The sequence below is a fragment of the Thunnus albacares genome, chromosome 1 (genome assembly GCF_914725855.1).
Source record: "Thunnus albacares chromosome 1, fThuAlb1.1, whole genome shotgun sequence".
Taxonomy (NCBI): Eukaryota; Metazoa; Chordata; class Actinopteri; order Scombriformes; family Scombridae; genus Thunnus; species Thunnus albacares.
This window is the reverse complement of record NC_058106.1, coordinates 34,261,335-34,285,478: the sequence shown is the minus strand read 5'-3', so window position 1 is coordinate 34,285,478 and position 24,144 is coordinate 34,261,335. Positions and strand designations below refer to the sequence as shown.

The following is a 24,144-nucleotide window of genomic DNA, read 5'->3' as shown; positions in this document are numbered from 1 at the left end:
ACACACACACACACACACAACAATAGCAGCTCTGTGATGGGAGGAAGTGTTTGTTCAGAGGGTTGTTGGTTGGCCGGCCCCGTGTTGCTGCTGCTGCTGCTGCTGCTGCTGCCGGGAGCCGCAGCAGAGCAGGAGGTGACGGTTGCCTGCTGGATGGAGGTGTGAGGCCATCAGAGTAGTCACACTGCAGGACCAAAAAAACATCCAGGCAGGTAGGACCTTCCAGTAGCAGTGGTGTCAATCAGTGTTTGACTGTGTGGATTTCTCTCTGGGCTTGTTTGAAGGTGTTTTCTTCTGGTGATCACCAGATTTTGAACAGAAACTTTTGGCTACGGTGTTCATTTCTGTGTATTTTGTGAACTTTGTCATTTTTCCTTTACTTCAGTATCATAGAAAAGATCATCAGGAAAAAATGTAACATGCTCTCTGTGAGGATTACCACAGAAACCAGTTGATTTAACATTAAAATCGTGAAGAACAGAGGAGTAACGAGCCAAGACCTTTACAGTCTTATAAAAGAGCACTTAGCGGGGTTCATTTTATTGTCTGGTTAAAAAAATTGGTAAAAATCTTGTAAAATTATTTATTTCCGATGACAACTAACATGATGAACAATGTGACGTCAAGTAAATACGTCTTCAGTAAGTTCGCAACTAACTCTAGTTTTCATTGTTGATTAATCAATCAATCCTCAGAAGACTTTATAATCGATTTAGACACAGATATTGATCATTCATAAATCTAAAAAATGTCATAAATAATTAAAAGCCCATCAGATATTACGTGAACCCAAACTTGCAAACGCACGGACAGCGTCTCAAACCCCAAGACTATCAGCACACCCAGTCAAAGACAAGATGACATATTGAGTAAGCCTACAACTGATGAGAGATTTCATTGATAAATGTTGGTTAAGACTTTATGATTGATTTACACGTGATTACTAATAAATCTATGTCATAAATAGTGACAGAGTCCATCAGATGCTACGTAACAAACCTCTCGGCCATTACGACACTCCGTAAAAGACAAAATTCTAACTTCTATAAACACAGTAACCTTTGGACTTAACATCACATGCTGAAGAGTGATGCACAACAATAAGAAATACACAAGAAGTTTTTGTAAGTGACAGATAATAGATCTGAAGAAGTGATCTTCCTCTTTCAAACAGACTGAGTAAGATGTCAGACTTTGTAGCTGATGGGCTTCTCACTGACTGATGTTCCTCTGGCTTTTTCTGAGCTTTTCTGAGCTCAAGTCCCTGCGGGTTTTAAATAGCAAAAGGTTTCAGTATTTATACCCCCCCCCCCCCCCCTCCCGGAGAGGCGGGGCGAGGGCGCATCTCAGCGGGACAGGCCTGGCATTTGTGATGGGGGTATCTTAATGAAGGATATTTTCTGCAAGCTGCTGCTACTTGAGCTTCAACTATAGCAGAGAATTTGGGGTTAGCAGGAGTGGGGAGGGGGGGGGGGGGGGGGGGGCGGTGCAGTCACTCAGATGAAGCTCAGGCTTGGGGGTATTAAAGAAAGACTGTAGGGATAGAGGGGTGTTTCACAGAGGTTTATTTTTAAGGAGTCTGTGGTATTCGGAGAGGACCATAGTCTGCATTCCTCCTGTTCCAAGGTTTTCTGCTGGGTCACCGTGAAGGACAGCATATGTCAGCTCCTCAAACAGCTGCTCTGGGGTCAGAGGTCACAGAAATGACAGCAGGGGCACACTGCTGTTTCATCTTACTCAGTGACCCACCGGCCTCTTCACACACTAAAATTAAGTAATCCTGAATAAATTAAATAAAGAAATTGAAGAGAATTAAATGAAATGTACAAAATGTTGTACCAGGAAAAACAATATGTGCGGTGTACATTTATCAATAATAATAATACAAGTTGTGTTAATGTGCATTAACATGGCTCAAATAGTCAAAGAGTTTAAACCAGGAGTGGATTGATTCATAATGGGATACAGTAGTGAAGGTTGTCCTTGTAATTCAATAGGTGATGCAGCAAGTAGAAGAAGCAAGTACGGGCTAAAAATATTGTTTGTTAGTTAGTGGGTGGAGGTAGTAATTATCTGGTTTGGTCTTATTAAATCTGGCACTAATACAGTTACTAGTGATTATCAGTGATATTCTGTCAGTAGCTTGAGTTAGTAGCATGTATAGTCACTAATATTGATATGATGTAGATGTACAAAGTGATATTCTGGTTAGTAGCATCTTATTTTGTAGCATATTAGTTACATCGTGTGTGTCACTAATATTGATATGGTCATAGATGTAGCTTTTAATTTTAAAATAATAGCAGTAGAGTTGAAGATTTAACTTACAGTAATGTGGCAGTGGATGTAATTAATAGCATGATGGTAACTGGTGTAACTAATATAGTGATATGGTGAATGAAACTAATAGTAATATGATATATGATAGTGGCTGTAACTAATAGTAAAGTAGTAGTTAGTGTAACTACTATTAATGCAGTAGTGGATGTATCTAATAGCAATATGGTAGTGGTTGTAACTAATAGTGATATGCTAGTGGATGTGCTAGTGGATGGAAGTAATAGACATATAGTAGTTGACATAACTAATAGTAGTGTGGATGCTGATGTAATTAAGTATGTGGATGTGGATAGCATTACAGCTGGATTTAGTAACCTCAGTAGAAGAGGTAGGTTTGGCTCAGGTGATTTGGATTCATAGATGTGGTAGTAAACTAGCAGTAGATTTCCCTGCAGTAACTACAAACAGTAGATGTTAACATCTTTAATAGAGGCGGATGTAAATGAGCTTTTTACTCCTTCTTCTCACCTCACAGCCGGATACTTCCTAACAGGAGAACCACAGTGGGAGCTGTAGGTCAAGCTATATTTAGTCGGTGCATATTAAGTGTAATCATGTCATTAATCTTTAGCGAGCAGGACCCTCCCGGTTGCAGTCCACACCCGACCTGGTTTTACAAAGGACACAGTTCATATGTATTTTAGTTTAGAAACCACTTGGAGTATCACTGCTCTATATCTGTACTCCCTTGACTGTGAGATTATATTTGAGCTGTTGCACTTGCAAAATGAGTTTGTTTTAAGTATATTGTTGCAGATTAGGTGTTATAAATCTACTCTCACTTGTAATAAATGTCATGCGAAAGAAGATTTAGCACCTCTTTAACCTTTGCACACACTGTAAAATGCTTTTAAATGTCCATTTCACCGTCAATTCTTTTGTTAATTGCCCTGCCTGGAGTGCATATGTCATAGTCTTCCTCTGTATGTAATATGGGAGGGCGACGGCGGTGCCATGTTGATATCTTTTGTGTTGTACGTGGTGTGTTTGCTCATCGAAAACAACGGTTGGTAAACTTTGATCGCACAATCATTCATCTGCGGTGACGCTGCTTGATGACTTGTTTTATGTGCTTTACTTTGTGATTACGTGGGCCAGCCAGCATTCTCGCTGTATAATGGGGTCACATGGGCTCTAAACAAAGCCTGTCTGCCTATCAAATCCTCTCGCAGTCCGGTGACAGCTCAGCAGTCTGCTCAGGTTGCCAAGCCTGCTGTCATAGCAACTGAGTCGGTGTAGATGGTTTGCTTCTCTCGTTGCTCTGCTGATGAAAGTCTGCTTGGTTTTTTGAATCCTGTTTTGACTATGTCACCATGTGGCCATATTACAATGTGAGCTTTGCACAGCACGATATGAGCAGTCAATCACTGTGTCAAGTCTGCTTTCCACTTTCCAACACTGGTATTGTCTATACTGTTCTGTCCTTGTCCATCAAAGAGGTTAAGAAATGTTTGTCCGTTTATTTCTCTGATAGCTCAATACCTCAAAAACTGGTTAACAAGTTTAAATGAAATTTGGTTGAAACCTTATTTCCCTACTGTTCCTACAAATCTCATAACATAATATAATAATAATACACTCTACTATTTCATATGAATGCTTACAATCCAAAAAACACACGAACAGATTCAGTTTCCCATCATAACAGCACATTTTTTCACCGTTCCAACAGTATCAAATCAGTGAATATTGAAGGATACGTGATCTATACTCCTAACGTTTTCACCACCGTCATTGTTAATGTTTAGCGTCTCTTTTATCAAAGTTGCAACAGTACATATTGTGCTGCCAACTTTTTTTCTCTGTAGATCGACTTGTTAGATGTTCACTTTCAGTTTTGCCATTACACTCGCAGGAGAAGCGTGCAAAACACAGACCAGCATGCTTCCTCACATTATACAAATATGCAAATTTGAATGGAAATGTGCAGGCTGCAGTGTCTTACAGCTGTGTCTGTGTCTCTCTCCGTCTAGATTGAGAACATTGATGCCTGCCTCAGTTTCCTGGCAGCCAAAGGAGTCAACATCCAGGGTCTGTCTGCAGAGGGTAAGCTGGACTCCTGTGCTTCTGCTTTCACTGAAACAAAAGACCAGGCCAGACCAGGTCTAGCTACTAAACAAATGTCCTTTATGCTGAGGAAAAAAAAAAATATTAATGGCAGCTTGATCTGTTGAATCATTTTTATTGGCAGGCTCTTTTTGGCGGGACACACTACATTAATGCCAGACAGTACGCATTAAAACACGTAGGGGCTGATTACACCATACATAAAACTAATGTACCAGAACGCTCAAAATAATACAAAATGATGTCAAAGTAATGACAGTTAGAGAAAAGAAGTGCTGTCATAGTGCTGTCCTGAGGCATTCTAGTAGGTTTAGCATTCATTTTGCATGGTTGAAGTGGCAAAATCTCTCCAAAAACTCTTCTCTTCATCCGCTTTTTCCCTTTTTTAACGTTCCATATTGTCTGTCTGACCTTCAGAGATCCGCAATGGCAATCTGAAAGCCATCCTCGGCCTCTTCTTCAGCTTGTCCCGCTACAAACAGCAGCAGCAGCAGGCTCAGCGGCAGAATTCCCATCCAACTCTCCCACCCGCAGCCCAGTCCCAGAGCACACATCCCCCCCTGACCCAGCAGAGCAGCGCCCCGGCCCAGCTCAGCCAGTCTACGCATGGGACTCCTGCCCTCACAGCCCAGAAAGCAGCACAGGCCGAGATGCAGTCCAGGTGAGGCTGGAGGTCGCTGTCAGCAGCCTGTTCGTGCAAACACTGGAGACTGGAAATAGTGGAAACGTAACCTTGAAACTGAGCGAAAGGATGTATTCCTCTCTTTCTTGGTGTTTTTGCTGTTCTAATCCATCATTTTGTCATATCTATCTTCCTGTTCACACTTCTTGTCATTTATAACAGTAAACCTGACCTCTCTGTCTCTGTCCTCTTCCATATCTCTCTTCTTTTTTTTCTTCTCCTCTAGGGATGTGTCTCAGAGTAAACTACTCAAGTTTTCCCTTGGTCAGAAAAAGACCTCTAGGTCAGCTTCTTCTGCCTTTCGGTTTTCTTGCTCCTCCCTCTCTTTCCTCCACCACCACACCTCCTCCTCCTCTCCCGTCCCATTCCCAGAAATAGGAAGGTAGACATTGCCCCTAATCGAGGATAACATTTCTTTTGTCCCGTAATGAGTTTCATGTTGTTTCTTTGTCTGCGATTAAGGGCAATCTCTACTACGAGCACTATCTAATATGCATGAGTGGTAGTGTTGAGCAGATAGGGGCTAAAGCTCCAGGCTCCCTTTTTCGGACAACTCTGTCTGTCTGGCATCGCGCCTCATTTGGCAAGCCTGCTAAATGGGCTGTGAAAGACCTTTAGATAACCCTTAAGTAAGTGTGTGTGTTCTTGTGTGTGTGTGTGTGTGTGTGTGTGTTGGTTTTCTTGACAAGCACATCCCCCCCCACATAATATAACATTAATAATTAACACAGGAAGAATCTGCGGCTGGAATGTGCGTTCATGATATGACGAAGTCATGTCGAGTCTTTTTGCATTCACATTTACCTCCTCTTCAGCATGCTTAGTCGTATTATGTGATGATGCACCTTGAAATTGGATTTAGGATGTGGTTTTGCATGCTGCCCATCCCAGATTCTGTTTGTATTGCACCTGCCCCATACCAGCTGCTCTCCAAAACAATGCAACGGCCCCACCTTCTGGTCTGCATGTGTAACTACAAGGTGAAGAGCTGGGATTCTCCCGGTACTCTTCATCCAAACTACTTATGTCTTTTCTAGCATGTTCTGTTTTAAAGGCCTCAGCTAAAAAGTATACAGACTTCCTTAAATTGAGTTAAATATGAGCAATTGCTTTACTGTCAGCATCAGACAGTAAATATATGTTTTTAATGGATTTTAAAGAAGTGAAAGATTTAAATAAATTGTTTTTGCATCCATTGCAAAGAAAAGCAGATTTAATAGGTTGTGATTAGAAATATTGGCAATGCTCATTTTTTATATGGACAGACTATCACACAATCTTATTTTTTCTTAAAAAAAAGTATAAAATAAATGCCTTAAATATGTAAATATACCACAATTTCTGTGCATATATGTACTAGAATTGAGAAACTATGATAATCAGAGATCCTCACACACAGCAGTAAAATTGCTGGTCTGGTGCAGGCAATGTGAAAGAATCAAAATGACGGTACACCAAAACCTGTTTCTGGACCAAATTCAAACTTCCTGGCATTTAAACGTTTTCTGTAATATGATATTCAGTTGACATACAATTTAGATTGTTCATGTTGTTTTCATATGTGTGTGTTTGTGTGGCCTTTGGGGGTTTATTAGACTCTTGATAGTGGAAAGTGATATGAAACATAAGTAGAGTTTTGATATGTTGTAGTCTGTATTAAAACTATGAAATATATGCAGTTTTTCTTACCATCAAATTGATCGTTTCTTGAAAACGTAGCCATTTCAAAGAAAGGAGGAAGCCAGCTGACTGCCATAATTGAAAGTCAAATGATCTTAGGTTACTCCGGACTAAATTATACGGTAAAAACCTATTACCTTGCTGTAGCTAGATAAATAACGGTCAGTCAAAGTGAATGGCATGCTGGAAATGAGAGTTTTTAAATTGTGCACAGGGGCTGAAAGAAAGAGCTGTAATCTGCTTATCAGCATCCGCCTGGCAGTCCCAGGATGATGATGATGATGATGTTGTCGCCACTGGTAAATTAGCATTTCATTAGCTGTCTGTGTGCCACGGCCTGGCTAGATTACAGCCCGGCTCGCGGATGTCACCAAAGGCAACAGGACGACTTACAATATGGAAACAAGGTGTCATAAATCTCACCAAGGCGTATACGTAGCCAATGTATCCTTTCTAATCCACGCGGAGAAGTAAAAGAACAGGATGTGTAATCTGAGGCTGTTGAGCTCACGGTGCCCCTGGGACCTGCTCTCCATCAGCCTTTCCAACCCGCTCAGATACGTCCACACCGCCGTGAGCTCATCTGTCTCCATTAGATTACCGTATGTGTATGGGGAAGTGGTGCCCAAGCAGAGCCGCAGGAAAAGCAAACAATAGCTGAGTTTACATTTGTTAAACAGTGTGTAGCTTCTAATCCAAGCCACAGACTTTCAGACTGAAGACTACCCAGATATAAACATTTATCTTGGGAACATTCACTGTTGCTGAAAGAATCTAAAATAGTAAGTGCTACAAAGCATAAAGAAAGACTGCAGAGATCAAGGAGGCAGTATGAGAGTGTGTTTAGTGTAGTCATCAGTTTCAGATATACTTGACCTTGCAGCCCAAATAGAGGGCAAAAAAACAACAACTCTCCTGAGTAAATCAATGAAGTTTATATTACGAATTCAGTAAAACACTTGATGTCGAGGTACTTCTAGAGTTCTGGACAGCGACTTTGACTTCTACTGAGGTCACAAACTTTAAATTCACAATGTGTTAAACAAAGTCAGTGTGCCAGTGCCAATGTTTTGGCAGGCTATGACAGATCATGAATATTAATAGCTTAATTTGTGCAGCACTTTATCTAACAAAGTTACATAGTGCTTAGACAAAGAACAGAGAAACAATGCAAGACGGATATTATTTCTCTTATTTGACTATTCCTTTACATGGCAAGTGAATTCCTGTGGGTTAAACCTGTTTGTATAAAATGCTTATTAAATCTGTCACTCTCCAGTATCTGCATGGTTCCTATTCTCTCATTCCTGATGAAGCAAGACCCTCCTGTTTGAGTTAAGGAGCTGTAGACTAGACATGCGTCTGTCTGCAGCTGTCTGTGTTGGAGGAACCTGATGTGTTGCTTCATTGCAGGGCTGCAACTAACATTTCTTTTCATTATTGATTAACGTTTTTTTTTTTTTTTTTTTTATAGTTTTGTCTACAAAATGTCAGAACACAGTGAGAAAATGCCTGTTTTAATTCCCTGCAGCCTGATTAATCAACTAATCGTTGCACTGTGTGAGATAAAGGCCTTATATTGAATTTACAGAAGTTCTCACCTTAGTTACTGTCATAAACAAAATGTTTTGTCCTTTTCATGACCCCTTTCTTTTCTTCCTTTCTTTAATTTATATTTCTCCCCTCTCTCTCTTTTTCCAATCTTCATCAGACTTCCCGGCCCCACAGCGAGGATGTCCACTGCTGGCAGTGACATCACTCCGAGAGGCTCGGTCAGTGCTGCTGGGAACAGACGTAGCCAGGGCTTCAGTGATAAGACCAAAGCCAATTCGCACCTGAACAAAGGTAAGCTTTGTGTACAACCACAGACAAGCACACACACCGACACACCTACAGTAGTTCTGGTCTCGGATGGCTGTAAATACCAACACCATAACATCATAACACTGATTTTATTATATCTTATAATAGTGATTGTTGAAGCAGAAGTTTGTGTGCGAGAGAGAAGGTGATTTCCAAATAAGAAAACACCTCACAGCTCTTAAACATGTTAACGTGGGTGTGTTTATTAATGTGAATTATGAAAACCCTGGGTGTTTTTTGTTATCACAGTTGAAAATGGCAGTTAGCTCTGTTGCTTTGAGACCAAGGGAAAGTATTAAATTGAGCCAGAAAATAATACATAGCCCTCAGCGTGCAATGCTGCACTGAAACAACTGTGTGCTTTGAAGAGAAAACAACAAAGAACACATGAGCATGAAATCAAGATGTTTTCAAGGCAAGGCAAGGCAAGGCAAATTTATTTATATAGTACATTTCAGCAACAAAGCAATTCAAGGTGCTTTACATAAAACATTAAAAGCATTGAGACAAAGCGCAAAAGAGACGCACCATAAAAGCACATTTAAATTCAATTAAAAAGAGTCATTAAAGAGCTAAGAGAATAGAAAATAAAAACAAGCTTAAAGATAATAAGACAGATGAAATACAAGAATACAGTGCAGTGTAAGAAATGAATCATTATTTGATTTAATAAAAGGCAGCAGCAAACAGTAAAGTCTTCAGCTATGATTTAAAAGAACTGAGAGTTGCAGCAGACCTGCAGTTCTCTGGGAGTTTGTTCCAGATATGTGAAGCATAAAAACTGAACGCTGCTTTTCCATGTTTAGTTTTGACTCTGGGAACAGAAAACAGACTTGTCCCAGACGACCTGAGAGGTCTGGATGGTTCATAACGTAGCAGCAGATCAGAAATGTATTTTGGCCCTAAACCATTCAGTGATTTATAAACCAACAGCAGTATTTTAAAATCAGTTCTTTGACAGACAGGAAGCCAAGTGTAAAGATCTGAGAACTGGAGTGATATGATCCACTTTCTTGGTCTTAGTGAGGACTCGAGCAGCAGCGTTCTGAATGAACTGCAGATATCTGATCGATGTTTTTTTAGGGAGACCTGTAAAGACACAGTTACAATAGTGGTTGTTGAAATTCAGGACTCAGTCCATGACTACCCCAAGATTTCTTGCTTGGTTTTTGGTTTTTAATGTCAATTGAGGCTGAGTGCTGACTTTTAATTGTTCCTCCTCCTAAAACAGTTACTTCAGTTTTATCTTTGTTTAATGGTAGAAAATTCTGGCACATCCAATTGTTGATTTGTTCAATGCACTTACTCAGTACTTGGTGATAAATTTATGTAAATTTGTGTGTCATCTGCATAATTATGGTAACATGTTTTGTTGTTTTTCATAATCTGAGCCAGTGGAAGCATGTAGATGTTAAATGGAAGAGGCCCCAGAATGGAGCCTTGGGGAACTCCGCATGTCATTTTTGTCTACTCACATGTATATTTACCTATAGACACAAAGTAGTCTCTGTCCGTAAAGTAGGATTCAAATCAGTTTAGTACCGTGCCCGAAAGTCCAATCCAGTTTTCCAGTCGGTTTAGTAACATGTTGTGGTCGACCTTGTTGAATGCAGTATTCAGATCCAGTAATACTAAAACTGAAATTCTGCCACTGTCGTTGAGGACCTTAACTAACTGCTGTTGTGTGGTCGAAATCCTGACTGGAAGACATCAAAACGGTTGTTTAGTGCCAAGAAGTTGTTCAACTGTTGGAAAAACAGCTTTTTGAATGATTTTCCTTTAAAAACGGGAGGTTTGATACGGGCCTATAGCTGTTCATTAGTGAGGTATCTAAATTGTTCTTTTTTTAAGAGTGGCTTGATGACGTCAGTTTTCAGAGCCTGAGAGAAGAGATGTGTTTACAATTTGTAGAATATCTGAGGCCATGCAGTTTGAAACATTTTTTTAAAAAGCCTGAAGGCAGAATATCAAGGCAGCATGAGGAGGATTTCAGATGTTGTATAATGACCTCCAGGTTTTTATGGTTGATCGGATAAAATTGTGTCATACTACTTGAATTGATTTTAAGTGTACACAGGGACAACGCATACCCTGTACCTGATAGACTTCTTGTCTAATTTTCTGAATTTTGTCACTGAAGAATGAGGCAAATTCATTGCAGGCCCTGGTGGATAGAAGTTTAGATGCTACTGACAAAGGGAGGTTTGTTAGCCTGTTGAAAGTAGCAGAGACACGTGCATTATTATCGTTTTTGGTGTTGATGTCAGAGAAGAATGATCAGTTAATAAATACTCACTAGCTTCCTTTTAATGTCTAGTGGTGGTTAATTCTGAACATAAATTGCAACTTTTATTTCACATCATAATGACAGAGCCTTTATTCTTAATGCCTTTAGAGCCTTACTCTTGACCTTGCTATGAGAAACATTTAGATGCTGAAATCAATGCACAGTCCTCTGACTTGACAGCCTGCAGCCTCAGTGACAGCACAATATAAGTAAGGAGCTACGGCCATATTGTACAAGGTGAGGTGAGGTGACAAGCTGTGTTTTATTGGAGTGTGTGTTAAGATGTTGTGACTTCCAGTTGGCCGGTGTAGACAGACTGTGTTCATCCCCACAGGTAAGCTGGAGTCAGGTGCAGTGCAGACTCAGTACTGATCTGAACTGTTTAGTTCATTTATGCTTGTCTTTTTTAATTTATTTGAGATTTTACTCAAAGATCGAAGCATTTTGAAACAGCGATTTAATATTTTTGACTTGATTTATCATGACACTTTATTGTAATTTCTACAAAGAAGGAGACCATGGTGGAAATGATTGGATTTGGTCTCATGCAACAGTATTTTTATTGCTTGGATAATTCAACAATACAATAAGTTTATTATATGGTCATCAGTTTTAATTACTTCAACTTAGTTTCTACAAAATCATGTTTTTTCTGTCAGTCAGTGTGGTGTAGCGAACAGCTCGAAATACTACAATACCCATGAGCCTCAGCTATGATATTGCAATTGGGAACAAAACGCAGCACGATAGTTGCTGAATTCATCCAACACTGAATCTCTGAATATATTTAAACTGCTGAATATTTTATCAAGTTTCTACAAAGTATAATCTTCATCTTACCGTTAGCGGTGGTTGCAAATAGAATTTCAAGCTCTGTGATTGGATGTTTCTCACTAAAAAATGCTTCTTGGGAGATGTAGTAAACTCCAAACTGCTCTGACCCGGTTTAACTCGTTCTACCCAGTGTTAGTGTTCTGCTGCATACAAAGTGAGTCTCTTTGGCAGTGTATTTAGTAAGACCAGTGTTGAAATAGCTTCTGTCACCACTCAGTGGGCCAAGGCTTTATATAGACTGTGTTAGTGTTCACAGTCTAAACTCATTACCCTGTATTAGACAGAGAATTCTGACCGCCCATAGAGAGAGGCAGGGCGAGAAAGTGAGAGAGAGTGAGAGTGTGTGTGTGTGTGTATGTGTGTGTGAGTATGTGTGAGGGGAGAGTCTGTTGTCTGTGTTTAAACAGTGACAAATTAACTAGGACCAACACTGTGAACAGCACTGTGGGGCGTTTATTCTGATGCGCTGCTCCACTGGAGACGGGGAAGTTTTTTAGCGGACAGATACGTGTTTGTAATTATTAATATTTCAGTCAGAGACACATGAAGGAATTAGCCATTTATCGCAAGTGGTTACACACATAGATTTGACTCAACGTGGACTATTTGACAGACCTGAATTTGCACCCGATGCTGTTAAAATTTTAATTTTTCACCACAGCTTCCAGATGAACATTTAATATCCAGGAATTCACATTGTAGACACTGACTTTCTCTGTAACAAATATTAGCTTTTGACCTAGTCTCATTTTAAGACAGACTTGAAAAAATATCCTTTAAATTAAATTAAATACCAAAAACTTATCACATAAGGAGGAGGAGGAGGAGTGGTGGAAGAGGCTGCAGCGGCAAACAGTGTCGGCATTAAAGTATCAGCAGAGTAGATAGTGAGAAGTGTCAGGATATAAAGGCTGATCTATACACCTGTATGAATGTGACTGGATGTTATTAGATAGCTGGTAGCCATGCAGCTCACACATGAGCCACTGATGGTGAAGCATGAATGAAACCGCTGATGCCAATAAGCTAGTGCAAGAGCTACTTAAGTGCTCTGCTTTAAACTAATGCAGAGTTCCATTTTAATTAGCATTAGTGCAGTAGTAGTACTATTAGTGTGAATAATAGTGGTAGGAGTTGATGACCAAGTGATTTTTAGTTTGCTCTGAGACAGAAAAATATAAAATAGAATAACCAAAAGCACCCAGGTAGACAGTATTAAGCAGTAATTACTACAAAAGTCACTGTTGCTCATTTTATGTGAAGGTCTGAGAATTCATTCAGCAGTGGGAGTGTGTGTGTGTGGGAGTGTGTGTGTGTGTGTCTGTGTCTGTGTTTTTACGGGAGCAGTGGGCCATATGATTGGCAGCAGGTAGAATGAGAATCCTGGTTGACCCCCCTCCCTCCCTCTGCCCATGTTGTTGACATGCTGCCAAGCCCCTCCCCCCCTGCCATAGCGCTACACCACACTCCTCCTCCTCCTCCTCCTCCTCCTCCTCCTCCTCCTCCTCCTTCCACCTCTGCCTCCCCCTGCACTCTCTGGATGGTTGGCCATGGTTTGGGACTCTCCTCTCCTCTCCTGTCCATCCTGTCCTTGTTTCTGGAAGTCTGCTGCTGCACCCATGAGGTTTGTCAGCTTGCACTTGTAGATCACCTCCAGCTAGGACTGCAGGTTGTAGAGATAGAGATAAATATCTTCAGCTTTGCATTTAACTGTTAAAAGAGTGGTAACAGGTTCAGTCAGTTTTACTGGTTGGTTGCTGATAATGTATGCATTTTTGATGCTGCAGGGAGAGTTTTGTCAATGCAGTTTCCCTTTTTGTGAGTGAGTTTGATTAGTAGAAGTAATGGGATTGTCGTAGTTATAGTTGTTGCCAGGATATTGGCAAACAAATTAGACAACACCTGACACTGATTTCATATGTTTTTTGTTTTTTTTTACCAAGTTGTCATTATGCATCTGACCATGTCTGTCTGATATTACTATAAGTTTTTTTCTCAATAACATAGTGAGATTTACATGCTACACATTATGTTCTACATGCATGTTTTGAAATATTGTTGCCGCAGGTTCAAATGGTTAGAGAGACACCTGCAGCTTCTATTGTTTGGCCAGATCTGTTCTGTGTCAATGGCTGTGACACCAGAACGGAGTCACGTCACCGCACTGTAAGGAAACCGACCTGAATCTTCTCTTCTGCTCTGTGTTAACACAAGGTGACAGAGTCCGGGTGACACAGAGCAGAGAGACAGAGACAGCAATGGGCACCTCCCGGTTGTGTCTTGTGTGTTTATGCATGTGCACGCTTTTTGTTTGCCCATGCATTTCTGCTTGTGTGTATGTATGTGTGTGTTTGTGTGTGTGTGTGTGTGTGTGTTTGTGGCTGTTGCCCTTGCAGAATGAATAGCCTTCTGATGAGCTGTAGCGTCACTGTTTGAGTGTATTCATGTGGAGAAACTTTAAAAAGTTTCGCTCTCCGCACAAAAGCCGGCTATCCCTCTCACTTTTGGGAGCACAATGACTGAGGAGGGAGAGAGAGAGAGAGAGCGAGAGCGAGAGAGAGAGCAGGCTTCTGAAATCGGAACATGATGAGTAAGCAAACACCTGCAGCCTCAAACTGCGTGCCTGTCCACGTTCAGTAACTTCTGCAAAAAATTATAAACTAAATGTACATGAAGGTGTCAGTAAATGAAATAAAGCTGACCAATCAGGGGAAAAAAAACTGTTCTCACAAGGCTCTCTCTGTGCAGCACGTGTGAAACCTTGGGTTTTAAAGCACAAACATGTTTTCAGCCTTGCTATATGTGAGTGACTTGTGTGTAAGTAGGGCATTTTCAGGTCAGCAATTTGGTCACTGACTGACTGAGAGGGTTTAGCTTAATGTCTTGTGACCAGTGCGACCATGAGAGGGGTTGGAGGGCTTGTGATGTCTAAACAGTGTCAGCCGACGTTACCTCTAATGCATTTACTGCTTGTTTTTTTGTGCGCAAATGTGGTCACAGTGCTCCGATGAGTGCGTTTGCTCTGGTCCTGCTCCGGTCCTGCAACTGTACTGAGGGTAAAGCGTTTGAAGTTGCTGAGCAGAACAAACATCCCCCTCCCCTCCCTCCCCTCCCTCCCCTCCCACAGACATGTACACACACACACAGAGAGAGAGAAGAGTGTTGACACTTGTGTGAAATTACATGGTTTTGCTCAGTTTTAGATGGGTATTAACACACAGGGAACACACGCAGAGACACATGAGTGTGACGATCCGTGAAAAGAGCTTTGGGTCCACTCCGCCTGATTTCCCCAAATGCCTTGATGTTATCAGGAGGCTGTGAGAGAGGAGAGGGCAGCTGGAGCGACCCTCAGACACACTCAGAGGGTGAGACAGGTTTTTTTATGGCAGACAGGAAGTGGTGTGGTGGTCTGTAATCCTTTTCCTCTACTATCATTTTCTGCTCTTTATTTTAATCTCTAATGACTGCTGTAATTAAGCAGTTGAGTCGTAAACACTGAAATTCTTTCAACATGTTTCCTCAAGTAGACAGCTCAACCAGCGCAGTGAATGAGGGGCAATGAGGAGTTTAATTTCAGGATTTGGCCCCAAGGCTGCACCAGGGTCTTTAGGTCAGTGACCCGTTCTTAGGGCAAGTTAAAAGTATTCTTTGTTTATTTTCAAAGGAAAAGTGATTCCTGCATTTTGTGCTGATAATGAAAAGTTTGTGAAAACTTGTGAGCTTCCTTGCATCAAGTTTCCTGAACTTACAATAAAGTGTATTTCCTTTAAAAATAAGAACCTTTCTCAGCTTGAGGAAGAAATAGCTGAAACAGAGCAAACAGCTTTAATGTGACATCTAGATTTCATTAATTTGTGACCGAATTATGTTATTTATGTGTTTGAAGTGTTGAACCTTGTCTGGAAACTAACATCCTAGTTGCTTTCAATTCTGAAAGCGAGTTTATGATGCAACAATGTCTAAGCCCATCACTCTAGTGTCACTTTTGACCCCGGGCACGTTGAAGATTGACCACCTTCTCTCACCCATGACAGCCTAACTGGAGCGTGTCAGTCCAGGTCACCGGGTCCAGCCATGACAACCAGCAGCTGTCCCCAGTGTCCAGGGCCTCTCCATGTCCTGCCTTTCTTCTCCTGTCCCTTTCTGACCCGTAATCCAAGCCGACCCCGTTCACGGACAGCACACATCGTCCTGCTGGCCCCCATCAAAGCTTCAGTTACATCCCAAACCTGTAGTCCCAGTTCCCCTTTTTTCCCCTCTGCCTGCTCCATAATCACAGCAGGTCCCCCTCTCATTCAGTCGTCTCCAATAGGAAGCCAGCTATTAGCAACCTGACCCACTTTCCCAATCGCTAACTGCTAGCACGGCTAATTGGGCCCTAATCACTTCCTAATGGCTCCATTGTTTCAGGCTGCTCTCGCTAAATGCTAAACAGGGGAGAAAGGAGAGGCGGTAAGGGGGTGCCTATTTCCAATTAGGGCATGAAAGGCGCTGAAAAATGAAATAAAGTGGAGAAACAGATGAGAAAGGGGTAAACAAGTGGGTTGAGTGTTTAATATTCTGCATAAATGCTGACTTAATGAGACAATATGAATAACATATGAATATGGAATTTAACGCTGCTAGCATGAGTTAGAAGAAACTTTACTAATAACTTAATGGACTCTGTGAGTTATATGATCATTTTTCAGTGTGCACTATTAAAATAGAATATAATGATTCTATAAGCGCCGTCTTAAGTCATTTTTGTCGATTATTGAGATGTGACAGTCTTATTTGTTTTGAAAAAAATGAAACAAAATGAGAAAATTAAACATTTTTCTAATACAAATCAGCTTGTTTCAAGACTTTTCTAAAATCAGATATCATTTGTCTTTATTCTAGTGTGGTAAGCTGCCTTATTCTGTCTTATTTCAAGATACAGACACCTGTTTTAAGAAAACAAGAAAAGGACTTAATAATTATTGAAAAATGACGTCTTAAGATGAAGATTTTAGTGCAGTGTGATGTATTAAGACACTAAACTCCTATTGGTCTGAGGGGATTACAGTTACACGAGAAGGCACAAGATAGCAGCAGTGACTTCAAATATAAGTATGTGAGTGTGTGCGTGCATGTTTTGGGTGTGTGTGTGTGTTTGTGTGTACAGAGAGAGGTGTGTGTGTTTCAACGGAACTGTTATGATTCATTCCAACCAATACTCCCTTCACAGGCCCTCTCTCTCACTGGCCGTTGGTGTTTGAATATTCAAATGTTACTGGTCTGAACTCTCTGCTTCTGGTAGCTCAGCTTTGTACACACACACACACACACACACACACACACACACACTGACAACCTCAGCAGCAGCCCTCAGGATACTTTATTTCTCACAGTGAGGACAGTGAGTTACACCAGGAATTTTCAGCTTTTCTCCTCTTGCTCCTTCAGTTCTTGGTAAGTTGAGATGCTGCTGAGTCACTTGTTGCAGATTTACCAAAACATTTTTTTTTTTTTTTTCTTGGGTGATAATTCTGCAACAGTGGTTTAGAGGAGCATGTTTACACAAGAAACACTAGTAACTCTGAGGCTTTCTGTTCTGTTCATCTCCAGGTTAAATTGTTTTTCCCCTGCTTATGAATTTACAAGGATCTGAGTACATGTAACCAGATGTAACCAAACAATGTTTCTTTGTAAAGCAGAGGGACGCTGACCAAAAGCAGCCCATATAAGTCCAAGCCTTATAAGTGCAGCAGTGCTGCTCCTTGACTCAGCCTGCTTGGCAAGACTTTAAAGCACTTGAGCCTGCTCCTCATTGTTTTTATAAACAGTTTGTGATGGGCTCCATTCATTGTTAGTGCTAAGGGGTTTTTAACAGTTTTGGTGGTTAGCTCTAAGGAAAGTAATGGCACATTTGGCTATATCAACACAGACCACCTCCAGGCCCTTATAAGGCCACTTTGTGTGGGGTCAAAGAAGACTCAGCATCTGGTTTCTCTTCTCTCCCCCAGATCCTCCCTCTGCGTGACTTTTCCTCCTAATCTGTACCTTCCTATCTTATTGTTTATTGAAATGTCTCTTTTCTGATGCAGATTCCTCAGAGGGCGTGACCTCACAGCCTTCGTTGATGACTGAGCACGCTCCGTCATCTGCGGTGACCGTCAGCTCCTCCACCAGCATCCCTGCCGCTACCTCCGCCCTGATTCCTTCGTCATCCTTGTCCTCATCATCATCATCATCATCCTCCTCCACAGCCATTCCCCAGCCCAACAGCAACGGCAAGCCCTGGAGGAGTAAGTCAATGAGCTCCAAGCACACCTCCTCTCCGTCTCCCTCCTCCACCAGCAGCCCCTCGTCTGCCATGCAGTCCGTAAAGCAGGAGAAGGACACCGCTTGTAAGGCGACAACCGAAGCTCCTCCTAAGGTTGTCGCTCAGAAGTCGATGCTGGAGAAGCTTAAGCTCTTCAACAGTAAAGGAAGCTCCAAATCTTCCACCTCCTCCAATGGAGTGGGGGCTCAGACTGACAGTGCTGCACCAGCCAAGCAGTTAGTAGCGGGGCAGGTGGAGAGAGCCGAGACCGGCTCTAACACCGACCCCCTGGAGGACGACGATGGCAATGTACGCCCGGGAATGAACGGGACTAGCAATGGGGCCGCCTACGGAGCAGCTCCCTCAGCAGGTACTACTGTTGCCACAACAGCCAGCAGCCCCAAAATTGCCCTGAGGGGCATCGCCCAGCGCACTTTCAGCAGAGCTCTGACTGCCAAGAAGGGCTCTGTCAAAGGCCCTGAGAAAGACAAGGACAAAGAGAAGGGGAAGGAGAAGGAGAAAGAGAAGGAGAAAGGGAAGGAGGCGGGTAAACGAATCTCCGTCCCTGACAGGGCAGAACTCAGGGGGGAGGAGCCTAAGGAGGAAGTAGCACCTGTTGCTGCAGACACAGACAGCTCAAACAAAAGGACCTCTAAAATTGCCAGCTTCATTCCCAAGGGGGGTAAAGTGGCCAAAAAGGAGAGTTCCACCCCTGCACACAGCGGAATACCAAAGCCAGGAGGCAAAGCCCCGGGAGTCGGGGGGAAAGCCTCCTCAGTGGGGACGAAGGAGGCCGGGGAGAGGCCTCGGAGCATGCGGTTAGGAGGGGGTCTCGCTATGCACCGCGGTCCTCTGGACAGAGACAGGGACAGCAGACACTCCAGCTCGACCTCCAGCCTGGCCTCCACAGAGGGGAAGAGCAGCAGCGCCGCCCCCGTGGCGGGGGGAGGCACTACGCAGAGCACAGCCAGCAACACGGTCAGCGTGCAGCTACCTCAGACTCAACAGCACCACAGCCACCCCAACACAGCCACTGTCGCACCTTTCATGTACAGGTGAGATCATACAGACTGGGGTGGGAAACACCTGTTACAGCATCAGGACTTAGTTTCATATAAGACTAAATGATTGTGACTAAATGAGCATCAAACAGAGCTCAAAATAGTTGAGTCTCCTGTTAACTTTAATGATAAAATATGTCAATTCTTAAAAAGAGAAGGGGAAACATACTGAAGAGGACAAGAGACAAACAAAAGATCAAGGAAATAATGGGGACACTTCTACTGCACCATCTTGAATACATCTGGAACATTAAGATCCACATCAAATATAAAAAGCCAAATTAAATGCAGTACAAAGTAAGATAAAAACTAAAAATGAATTGCGGTTTCCAGAGTCATTAAACCATTGCACATTACACATCTTACCCAAAATAGTCTTACACTCAGCACATTTTTCAGAATTGGTAATGTTTGTGACTACTATTTGTTTACTGCAGCATATTTGTTCATTCATATACCTCATAACAGTTCTGGGTAAGATATTCTTGACACTCTAAGCTTTTAAATAACTACAAATTGGTGTGTAACACGTGTACTATGTGACCAGGATTGGAAAGTCAAAGTTCATGAGAACGTCATCACACGTTTGATGTTTGATTTTTATGACAGCATCTGAAAACTTAAAAAAAATCGGAATCCATCACTTTGAGAAAGCTCGCCCATCTGTGAACCGTTAACCAGGAATGTCACATCTGTGTTTGTTCGAGCGTGTTTGCATGTGCGTATTGTCTGCATGTGTGTGCACATGTATCTGGGCGAGTATGTGTGGATGTTGTGTGCCTCTGACCTCTGTCCTGGTCCCAGTGTGATAAGGAAAGAGGTTCCTCTCGCTCTCAATAAGGTCCTTTCTGTCAGCCAGTCATTAGCTTCCTGACAATTCCTGCACTGCTGCCCTTTCCTCCCCCTGTACATGCTGACCTGTAGCTAACCAGCCCACCTCCCCAATACACCCCCATCCTCAGTACTCAGAAACTTCCTTTTTTGCCGTATGCCTGTCAGATACCATTATCACTAGGATTATACCACCTCCTCCTGTCAGAAAGATATGTTTGACAGCAAATAAAAGTTCAAAGTTGTTAAAAAAATGACGTTTTCTTTAACTTGCTAAGGCCTGGTAAACTAAAATAATGGATACCAGCTAAAAGAATTGTTAGAACATGTAAATAAAGTTTTCACCAATGTTAAGTCAGTTGCCCAGAAGTTAGAAAAAGCAGTTTAGATGTTGTAATTATTTGTAGAGCAGTGTACCAGGCAGTCTAGTGGTTTTGACAGGCTCACACTCAGAGAGAGTGTATAGTAGTCAACAAGGACAAAGTCTGGTATCAGGCAAAGACCAAAGGCTGCATATAACCCCAGGCATTCAAACGTCATCGTCTCAAAAAGCTACCAGCCAGTGCAGCGGGTGAACTGTATTGATTTATCCTTCAAAGACAAACTTTACTGGCATTTGGGGCTTAGCAGCCATTCATATTGGACCCTGGTCACAAGACTTGAAACACAGCAGATTTAATTCTTAATCAGGGTTATCCCTGTTCCGTGACAATTTGCTGAATATTAGGTTCCCGCTAAATGGGCAATAATTCAGAATCGATGATTTCCTCCCTTTGATCCTTTGTACAATTTGTTTTTCTCAGATCCCACACAGACGGCGAGGGAACAGTGAACACTGAGACCGGCTCAGGAGGAAGAGGTGGAGACGTTTCCTTCACCAAGACCAGCCAGACCTCCATCGAGGACCTTTCAGGTGGGTAATCGCTTCACACTAGTGCAGTCTGTCTTTGTTCGGAGTTGATGTATTATGTGTTATTGTGCTGGTAAATCTTTCTGAGCTTGGTTTTGTTTGTTTTTTTTGTCTCACTCAGGTGAAGACCCAGAGACGAGGAGGTTGCGGACTGTCAAAAACATTGCAGACCTGCGACAGAATCTGGAGGAGACCATGTCCAGCTTGCGAGGAACTCAGGTCACACACAGGTAAAAAAAAATATCTACTAAACAAAAGTAACAAGTTACTTTTAAAAGTGTTTTTTTTTAACCTATCAAGTCAGCACTGTTCATAAGGCAGCCATGGAAAACAAAACTCTACTGTTTGGGGATCATCAAAGTGTAGCGCCGTACAATGGCTGCTACGGCTGAATGGTAAACAGGCTAAATCAGGCTAACTGCTGGGGATTTGAGTCAGTGACTGAACTGCCTCATGGTCAGCAGACTGTGTCCGTCTAGGTTTACAGGTATTACCTCTTTTTTTTTTCTTCTTATTGCTGTCTCATCCTTCTTTTGAGGGATCTTTTGCTTTGATCACAGGGCATGTCTTTCATGTCGTCTTTGATTCAGGTTTAGCTCTAATCTCGTTCCCTCCCACAGAATTTTGACCTCTGCTCTGGCCTTGCGTCTCAGTGCTGACCCAGCTGTCCACATTTAGTTTAGGCTCCGTTGTAAGCTTGATATGCCCTGTTTTTTCTTTTTTTTTTTAGGCCATGAGAAAGGATCTCTTATCCGACATACAGTATTTAACGGAAATCTGTTAAATAATGATGGTGCCTTGAGCCAAGGGACTCTGGTTTTGGTGATGATCCAAATGTGTTATCTCCACTCTTAGACAAATGCAGTCATTGGAGATAACTTTTTTATCTGTACTGTAACTGAAACTGAAACTGCAGGTAGAGATTTAATTACAATTCATTAAGCCACTATTGCATATATTATTTATTTTTCATTACTGCATTTATTATTATTGTAATTATCTTATTAAGCTTCATTTATTCAGGAAATCAGTAACATCAAGATCTCTGTTTGAAGAGAACCTTGAGAACAGATCAGACCAGCAGGAGGAGGTTTTTCTCTTCAAGTATCTCTTAGTTATAATAATTGAAGAAAAACTTAAATTTACATTGATATCTCACATTATGTATGTAATGTGTAATCTCATCCCTCTCTGTCTCCTTCTCCTCTTCCTTCTCAGCACCTTGGAAACCACCTTCGATGGCAGCGTCACCACAGACATCAGCAGTAGCGGTGGCGGCAGCAACAGCAGCGGAGGAAGTCGAAGCATCCTCAGCCTGACCTCTACACGCCCCTCCTTGTCGTCATGGCGACTGGGCCAGTCCAGCCCTCGCCTGCAAGCTGGCGATGCCCCCTCTCTGGGGAACAGTTACAGCGGCCGGGTGGCTGGTGGCCAAGGAGGGCGCTACTTGTACCCCGGGCACCTCCGACGGCAGCTGGCTGGCAGGGGCGGAGCCCTCTGCAGCGTCGACCTCGGGGATCGAGCTGGTGAGGACATTGACCTCGACGGGATCGCCATGGAGGTCACCGGATACATGAGCGACGGAGACGTGCTGAGCAAGAACGCTGCACGCAATGATGATGTCACCAGCGGGTGAGTGGACTATGCTGATGGAGGTTTTCTAAATCTTCTAAACAGGTTTTGAAGTCTTTACTGCTGAAACAAATATTCAATTACACAATTAGTGTATTGACAGAAAGTTAATTGACAACACTGTGATAATTGATTGTTGTTTCTCAAGCAACAATATGGAACATTTGAAGGTTTTAGTTTCTCAAATGTGAACATTTTCTGCTTCAGTCTGTTTTATATTATTTCTACATTAAATATCTTTGTGCTTTTGACTATCTGTCAGACAAAACAATCAATTTGAAGCCTCTGAGAACTTGTGTGGTATTTTTATTATTTTATAGACTAAATAATGAATCAGTTAATAAAAAAAACACAAATCAACAAATGAAATAGAATTTATAGAAACTTGATCCACTGTGTCTGAGTAAGCCAGTTAACACAGCACCTGATTCTGTGTTCATAGTCATCAGGAACCTGGTGGTGGCAGGCTGACATACAATATTTCTATGATTAATTTACAATTTACAATTTCTGCCAGTGAAAATGATCATCTATTTATGTTGACATCCCTTGGTAGGCGAGCCAAAAAATCAAACACTGGCTATAAATATCCTCTGTAACACTTTCTCTTAAATCTAAGCCTCTAAAATGTGTTGCATATAATTTATTGTTGTCTTTGAGACACAATTTCAGAAATGACTTATTTCAACTGAGGAATCTTTTCAGTTGCTTAGTATAGTGCAGTAATATACTGTATCACTACTATTATGGGATCCTCGTTTGATGGTGGAAATATGGTATTGTGGTTGATCATAACATGAGAAATGATCATTAAAAAACTGAATTAAGTGCTTAGGAAAAAGAAGGGGAGGAAATGAAAAAAAGCACAACACTATAATTTCCATGTGATTGATGTGACCATGTAGACTGTGTGTTTTCTCAAATGCGAGCTCGCCAGAAGGGGGCAGTAGTGTTCCTTCTTCACTGTTCCTGTGATCCGAGTATCAAGACAAATATCTCACAGTTCAGCCTCAGTAGTATGAGCAACATTTATTCTGTATAGCTTAGATCCCACAAGTATCCCGTCTCTCTGTCTGCAGACACTGATATGCTGATAACCTGTTTATTTGCTCCCTCAAAGCCAGTGTCCGTGTTGTAACAGGCCCCTCGCATACCTTGGCCGTCGCACTGTGCAATTTAAACCTCTGCTGTCATCATCATTTATCAGATGAAGCTGTAAAATGTGCCAACTCGCCTTCAGATGGCATCGAAAAGCTTAAGACAGAGACCAGGGTCTGGTAATAGAGCAGCTACAGGGATTAGGTTAAGTCACAATGAATGTAAGTGTATCAAAGATTCTACGCGCTCAGCCAAGCAAGATGATAAAAAGAAAAAAAAAAACAACAACCCACATCTTTTAAAATTGGTGGTTCACATTAATTCCTTTGGCCCCCATGGATTTGCACTGATTCACCAGCCCTGAGGCAGCTGTGGAAGTCGAGGGAGCTAAGTGCTCTTGAAGTACTTGATATGTCTGAGGCTGTAGCCGAGCAGACAAAGGCCAAACCACAGCCACATCTGGACAGGTGAGCAGGTGAGCAGAGCCATTCGCTTGCTCCAAATACTTGATATCCAGCGAGCTGGGTCAAACCTGCGAGGGAAGCAAGCCTAAATAAAAGTACTTTT

The 24,144-nt window shown here is 42.0% G+C and overlaps 1 protein-coding gene across 2 annotated transcripts in view; it reads left to right on the top strand.

Annotated features, from left to right (window-relative positions):
• nav2a (neuron navigator 2a) overlaps positions 1 to 24,144 on the top strand; it is a 121,441-nt gene that overhangs the window by 39,488 nt on the left and 57,809 nt on the right. For both annotated transcript variants that reach the window (XM_044355734.1, XM_044355743.1), the window contains exons 4-11: positions 4,314 to 4,386; positions 4,825 to 5,068; positions 5,316 to 5,372; positions 8,481 to 8,614; positions 17,828 to 19,100; positions 20,741 to 20,850; positions 20,969 to 21,077; positions 22,066 to 22,479. In XM_044355734.1, coding sequence (XP_044211669.1) covers positions 4,314 to 4,386; positions 4,825 to 5,068; positions 5,316 to 5,372; positions 8,481 to 8,614; positions 17,828 to 19,100; positions 20,741 to 20,850; positions 20,969 to 21,077; positions 22,066 to 22,479 — 2,414 coding nt within the window. The remainder of the gene's footprint in view (positions 1 to 4,313; positions 4,387 to 4,824; positions 5,069 to 5,315; positions 5,373 to 8,480; positions 8,615 to 17,827; positions 19,101 to 20,740; positions 20,851 to 20,968; positions 21,078 to 22,065; positions 22,480 to 24,144) is intronic.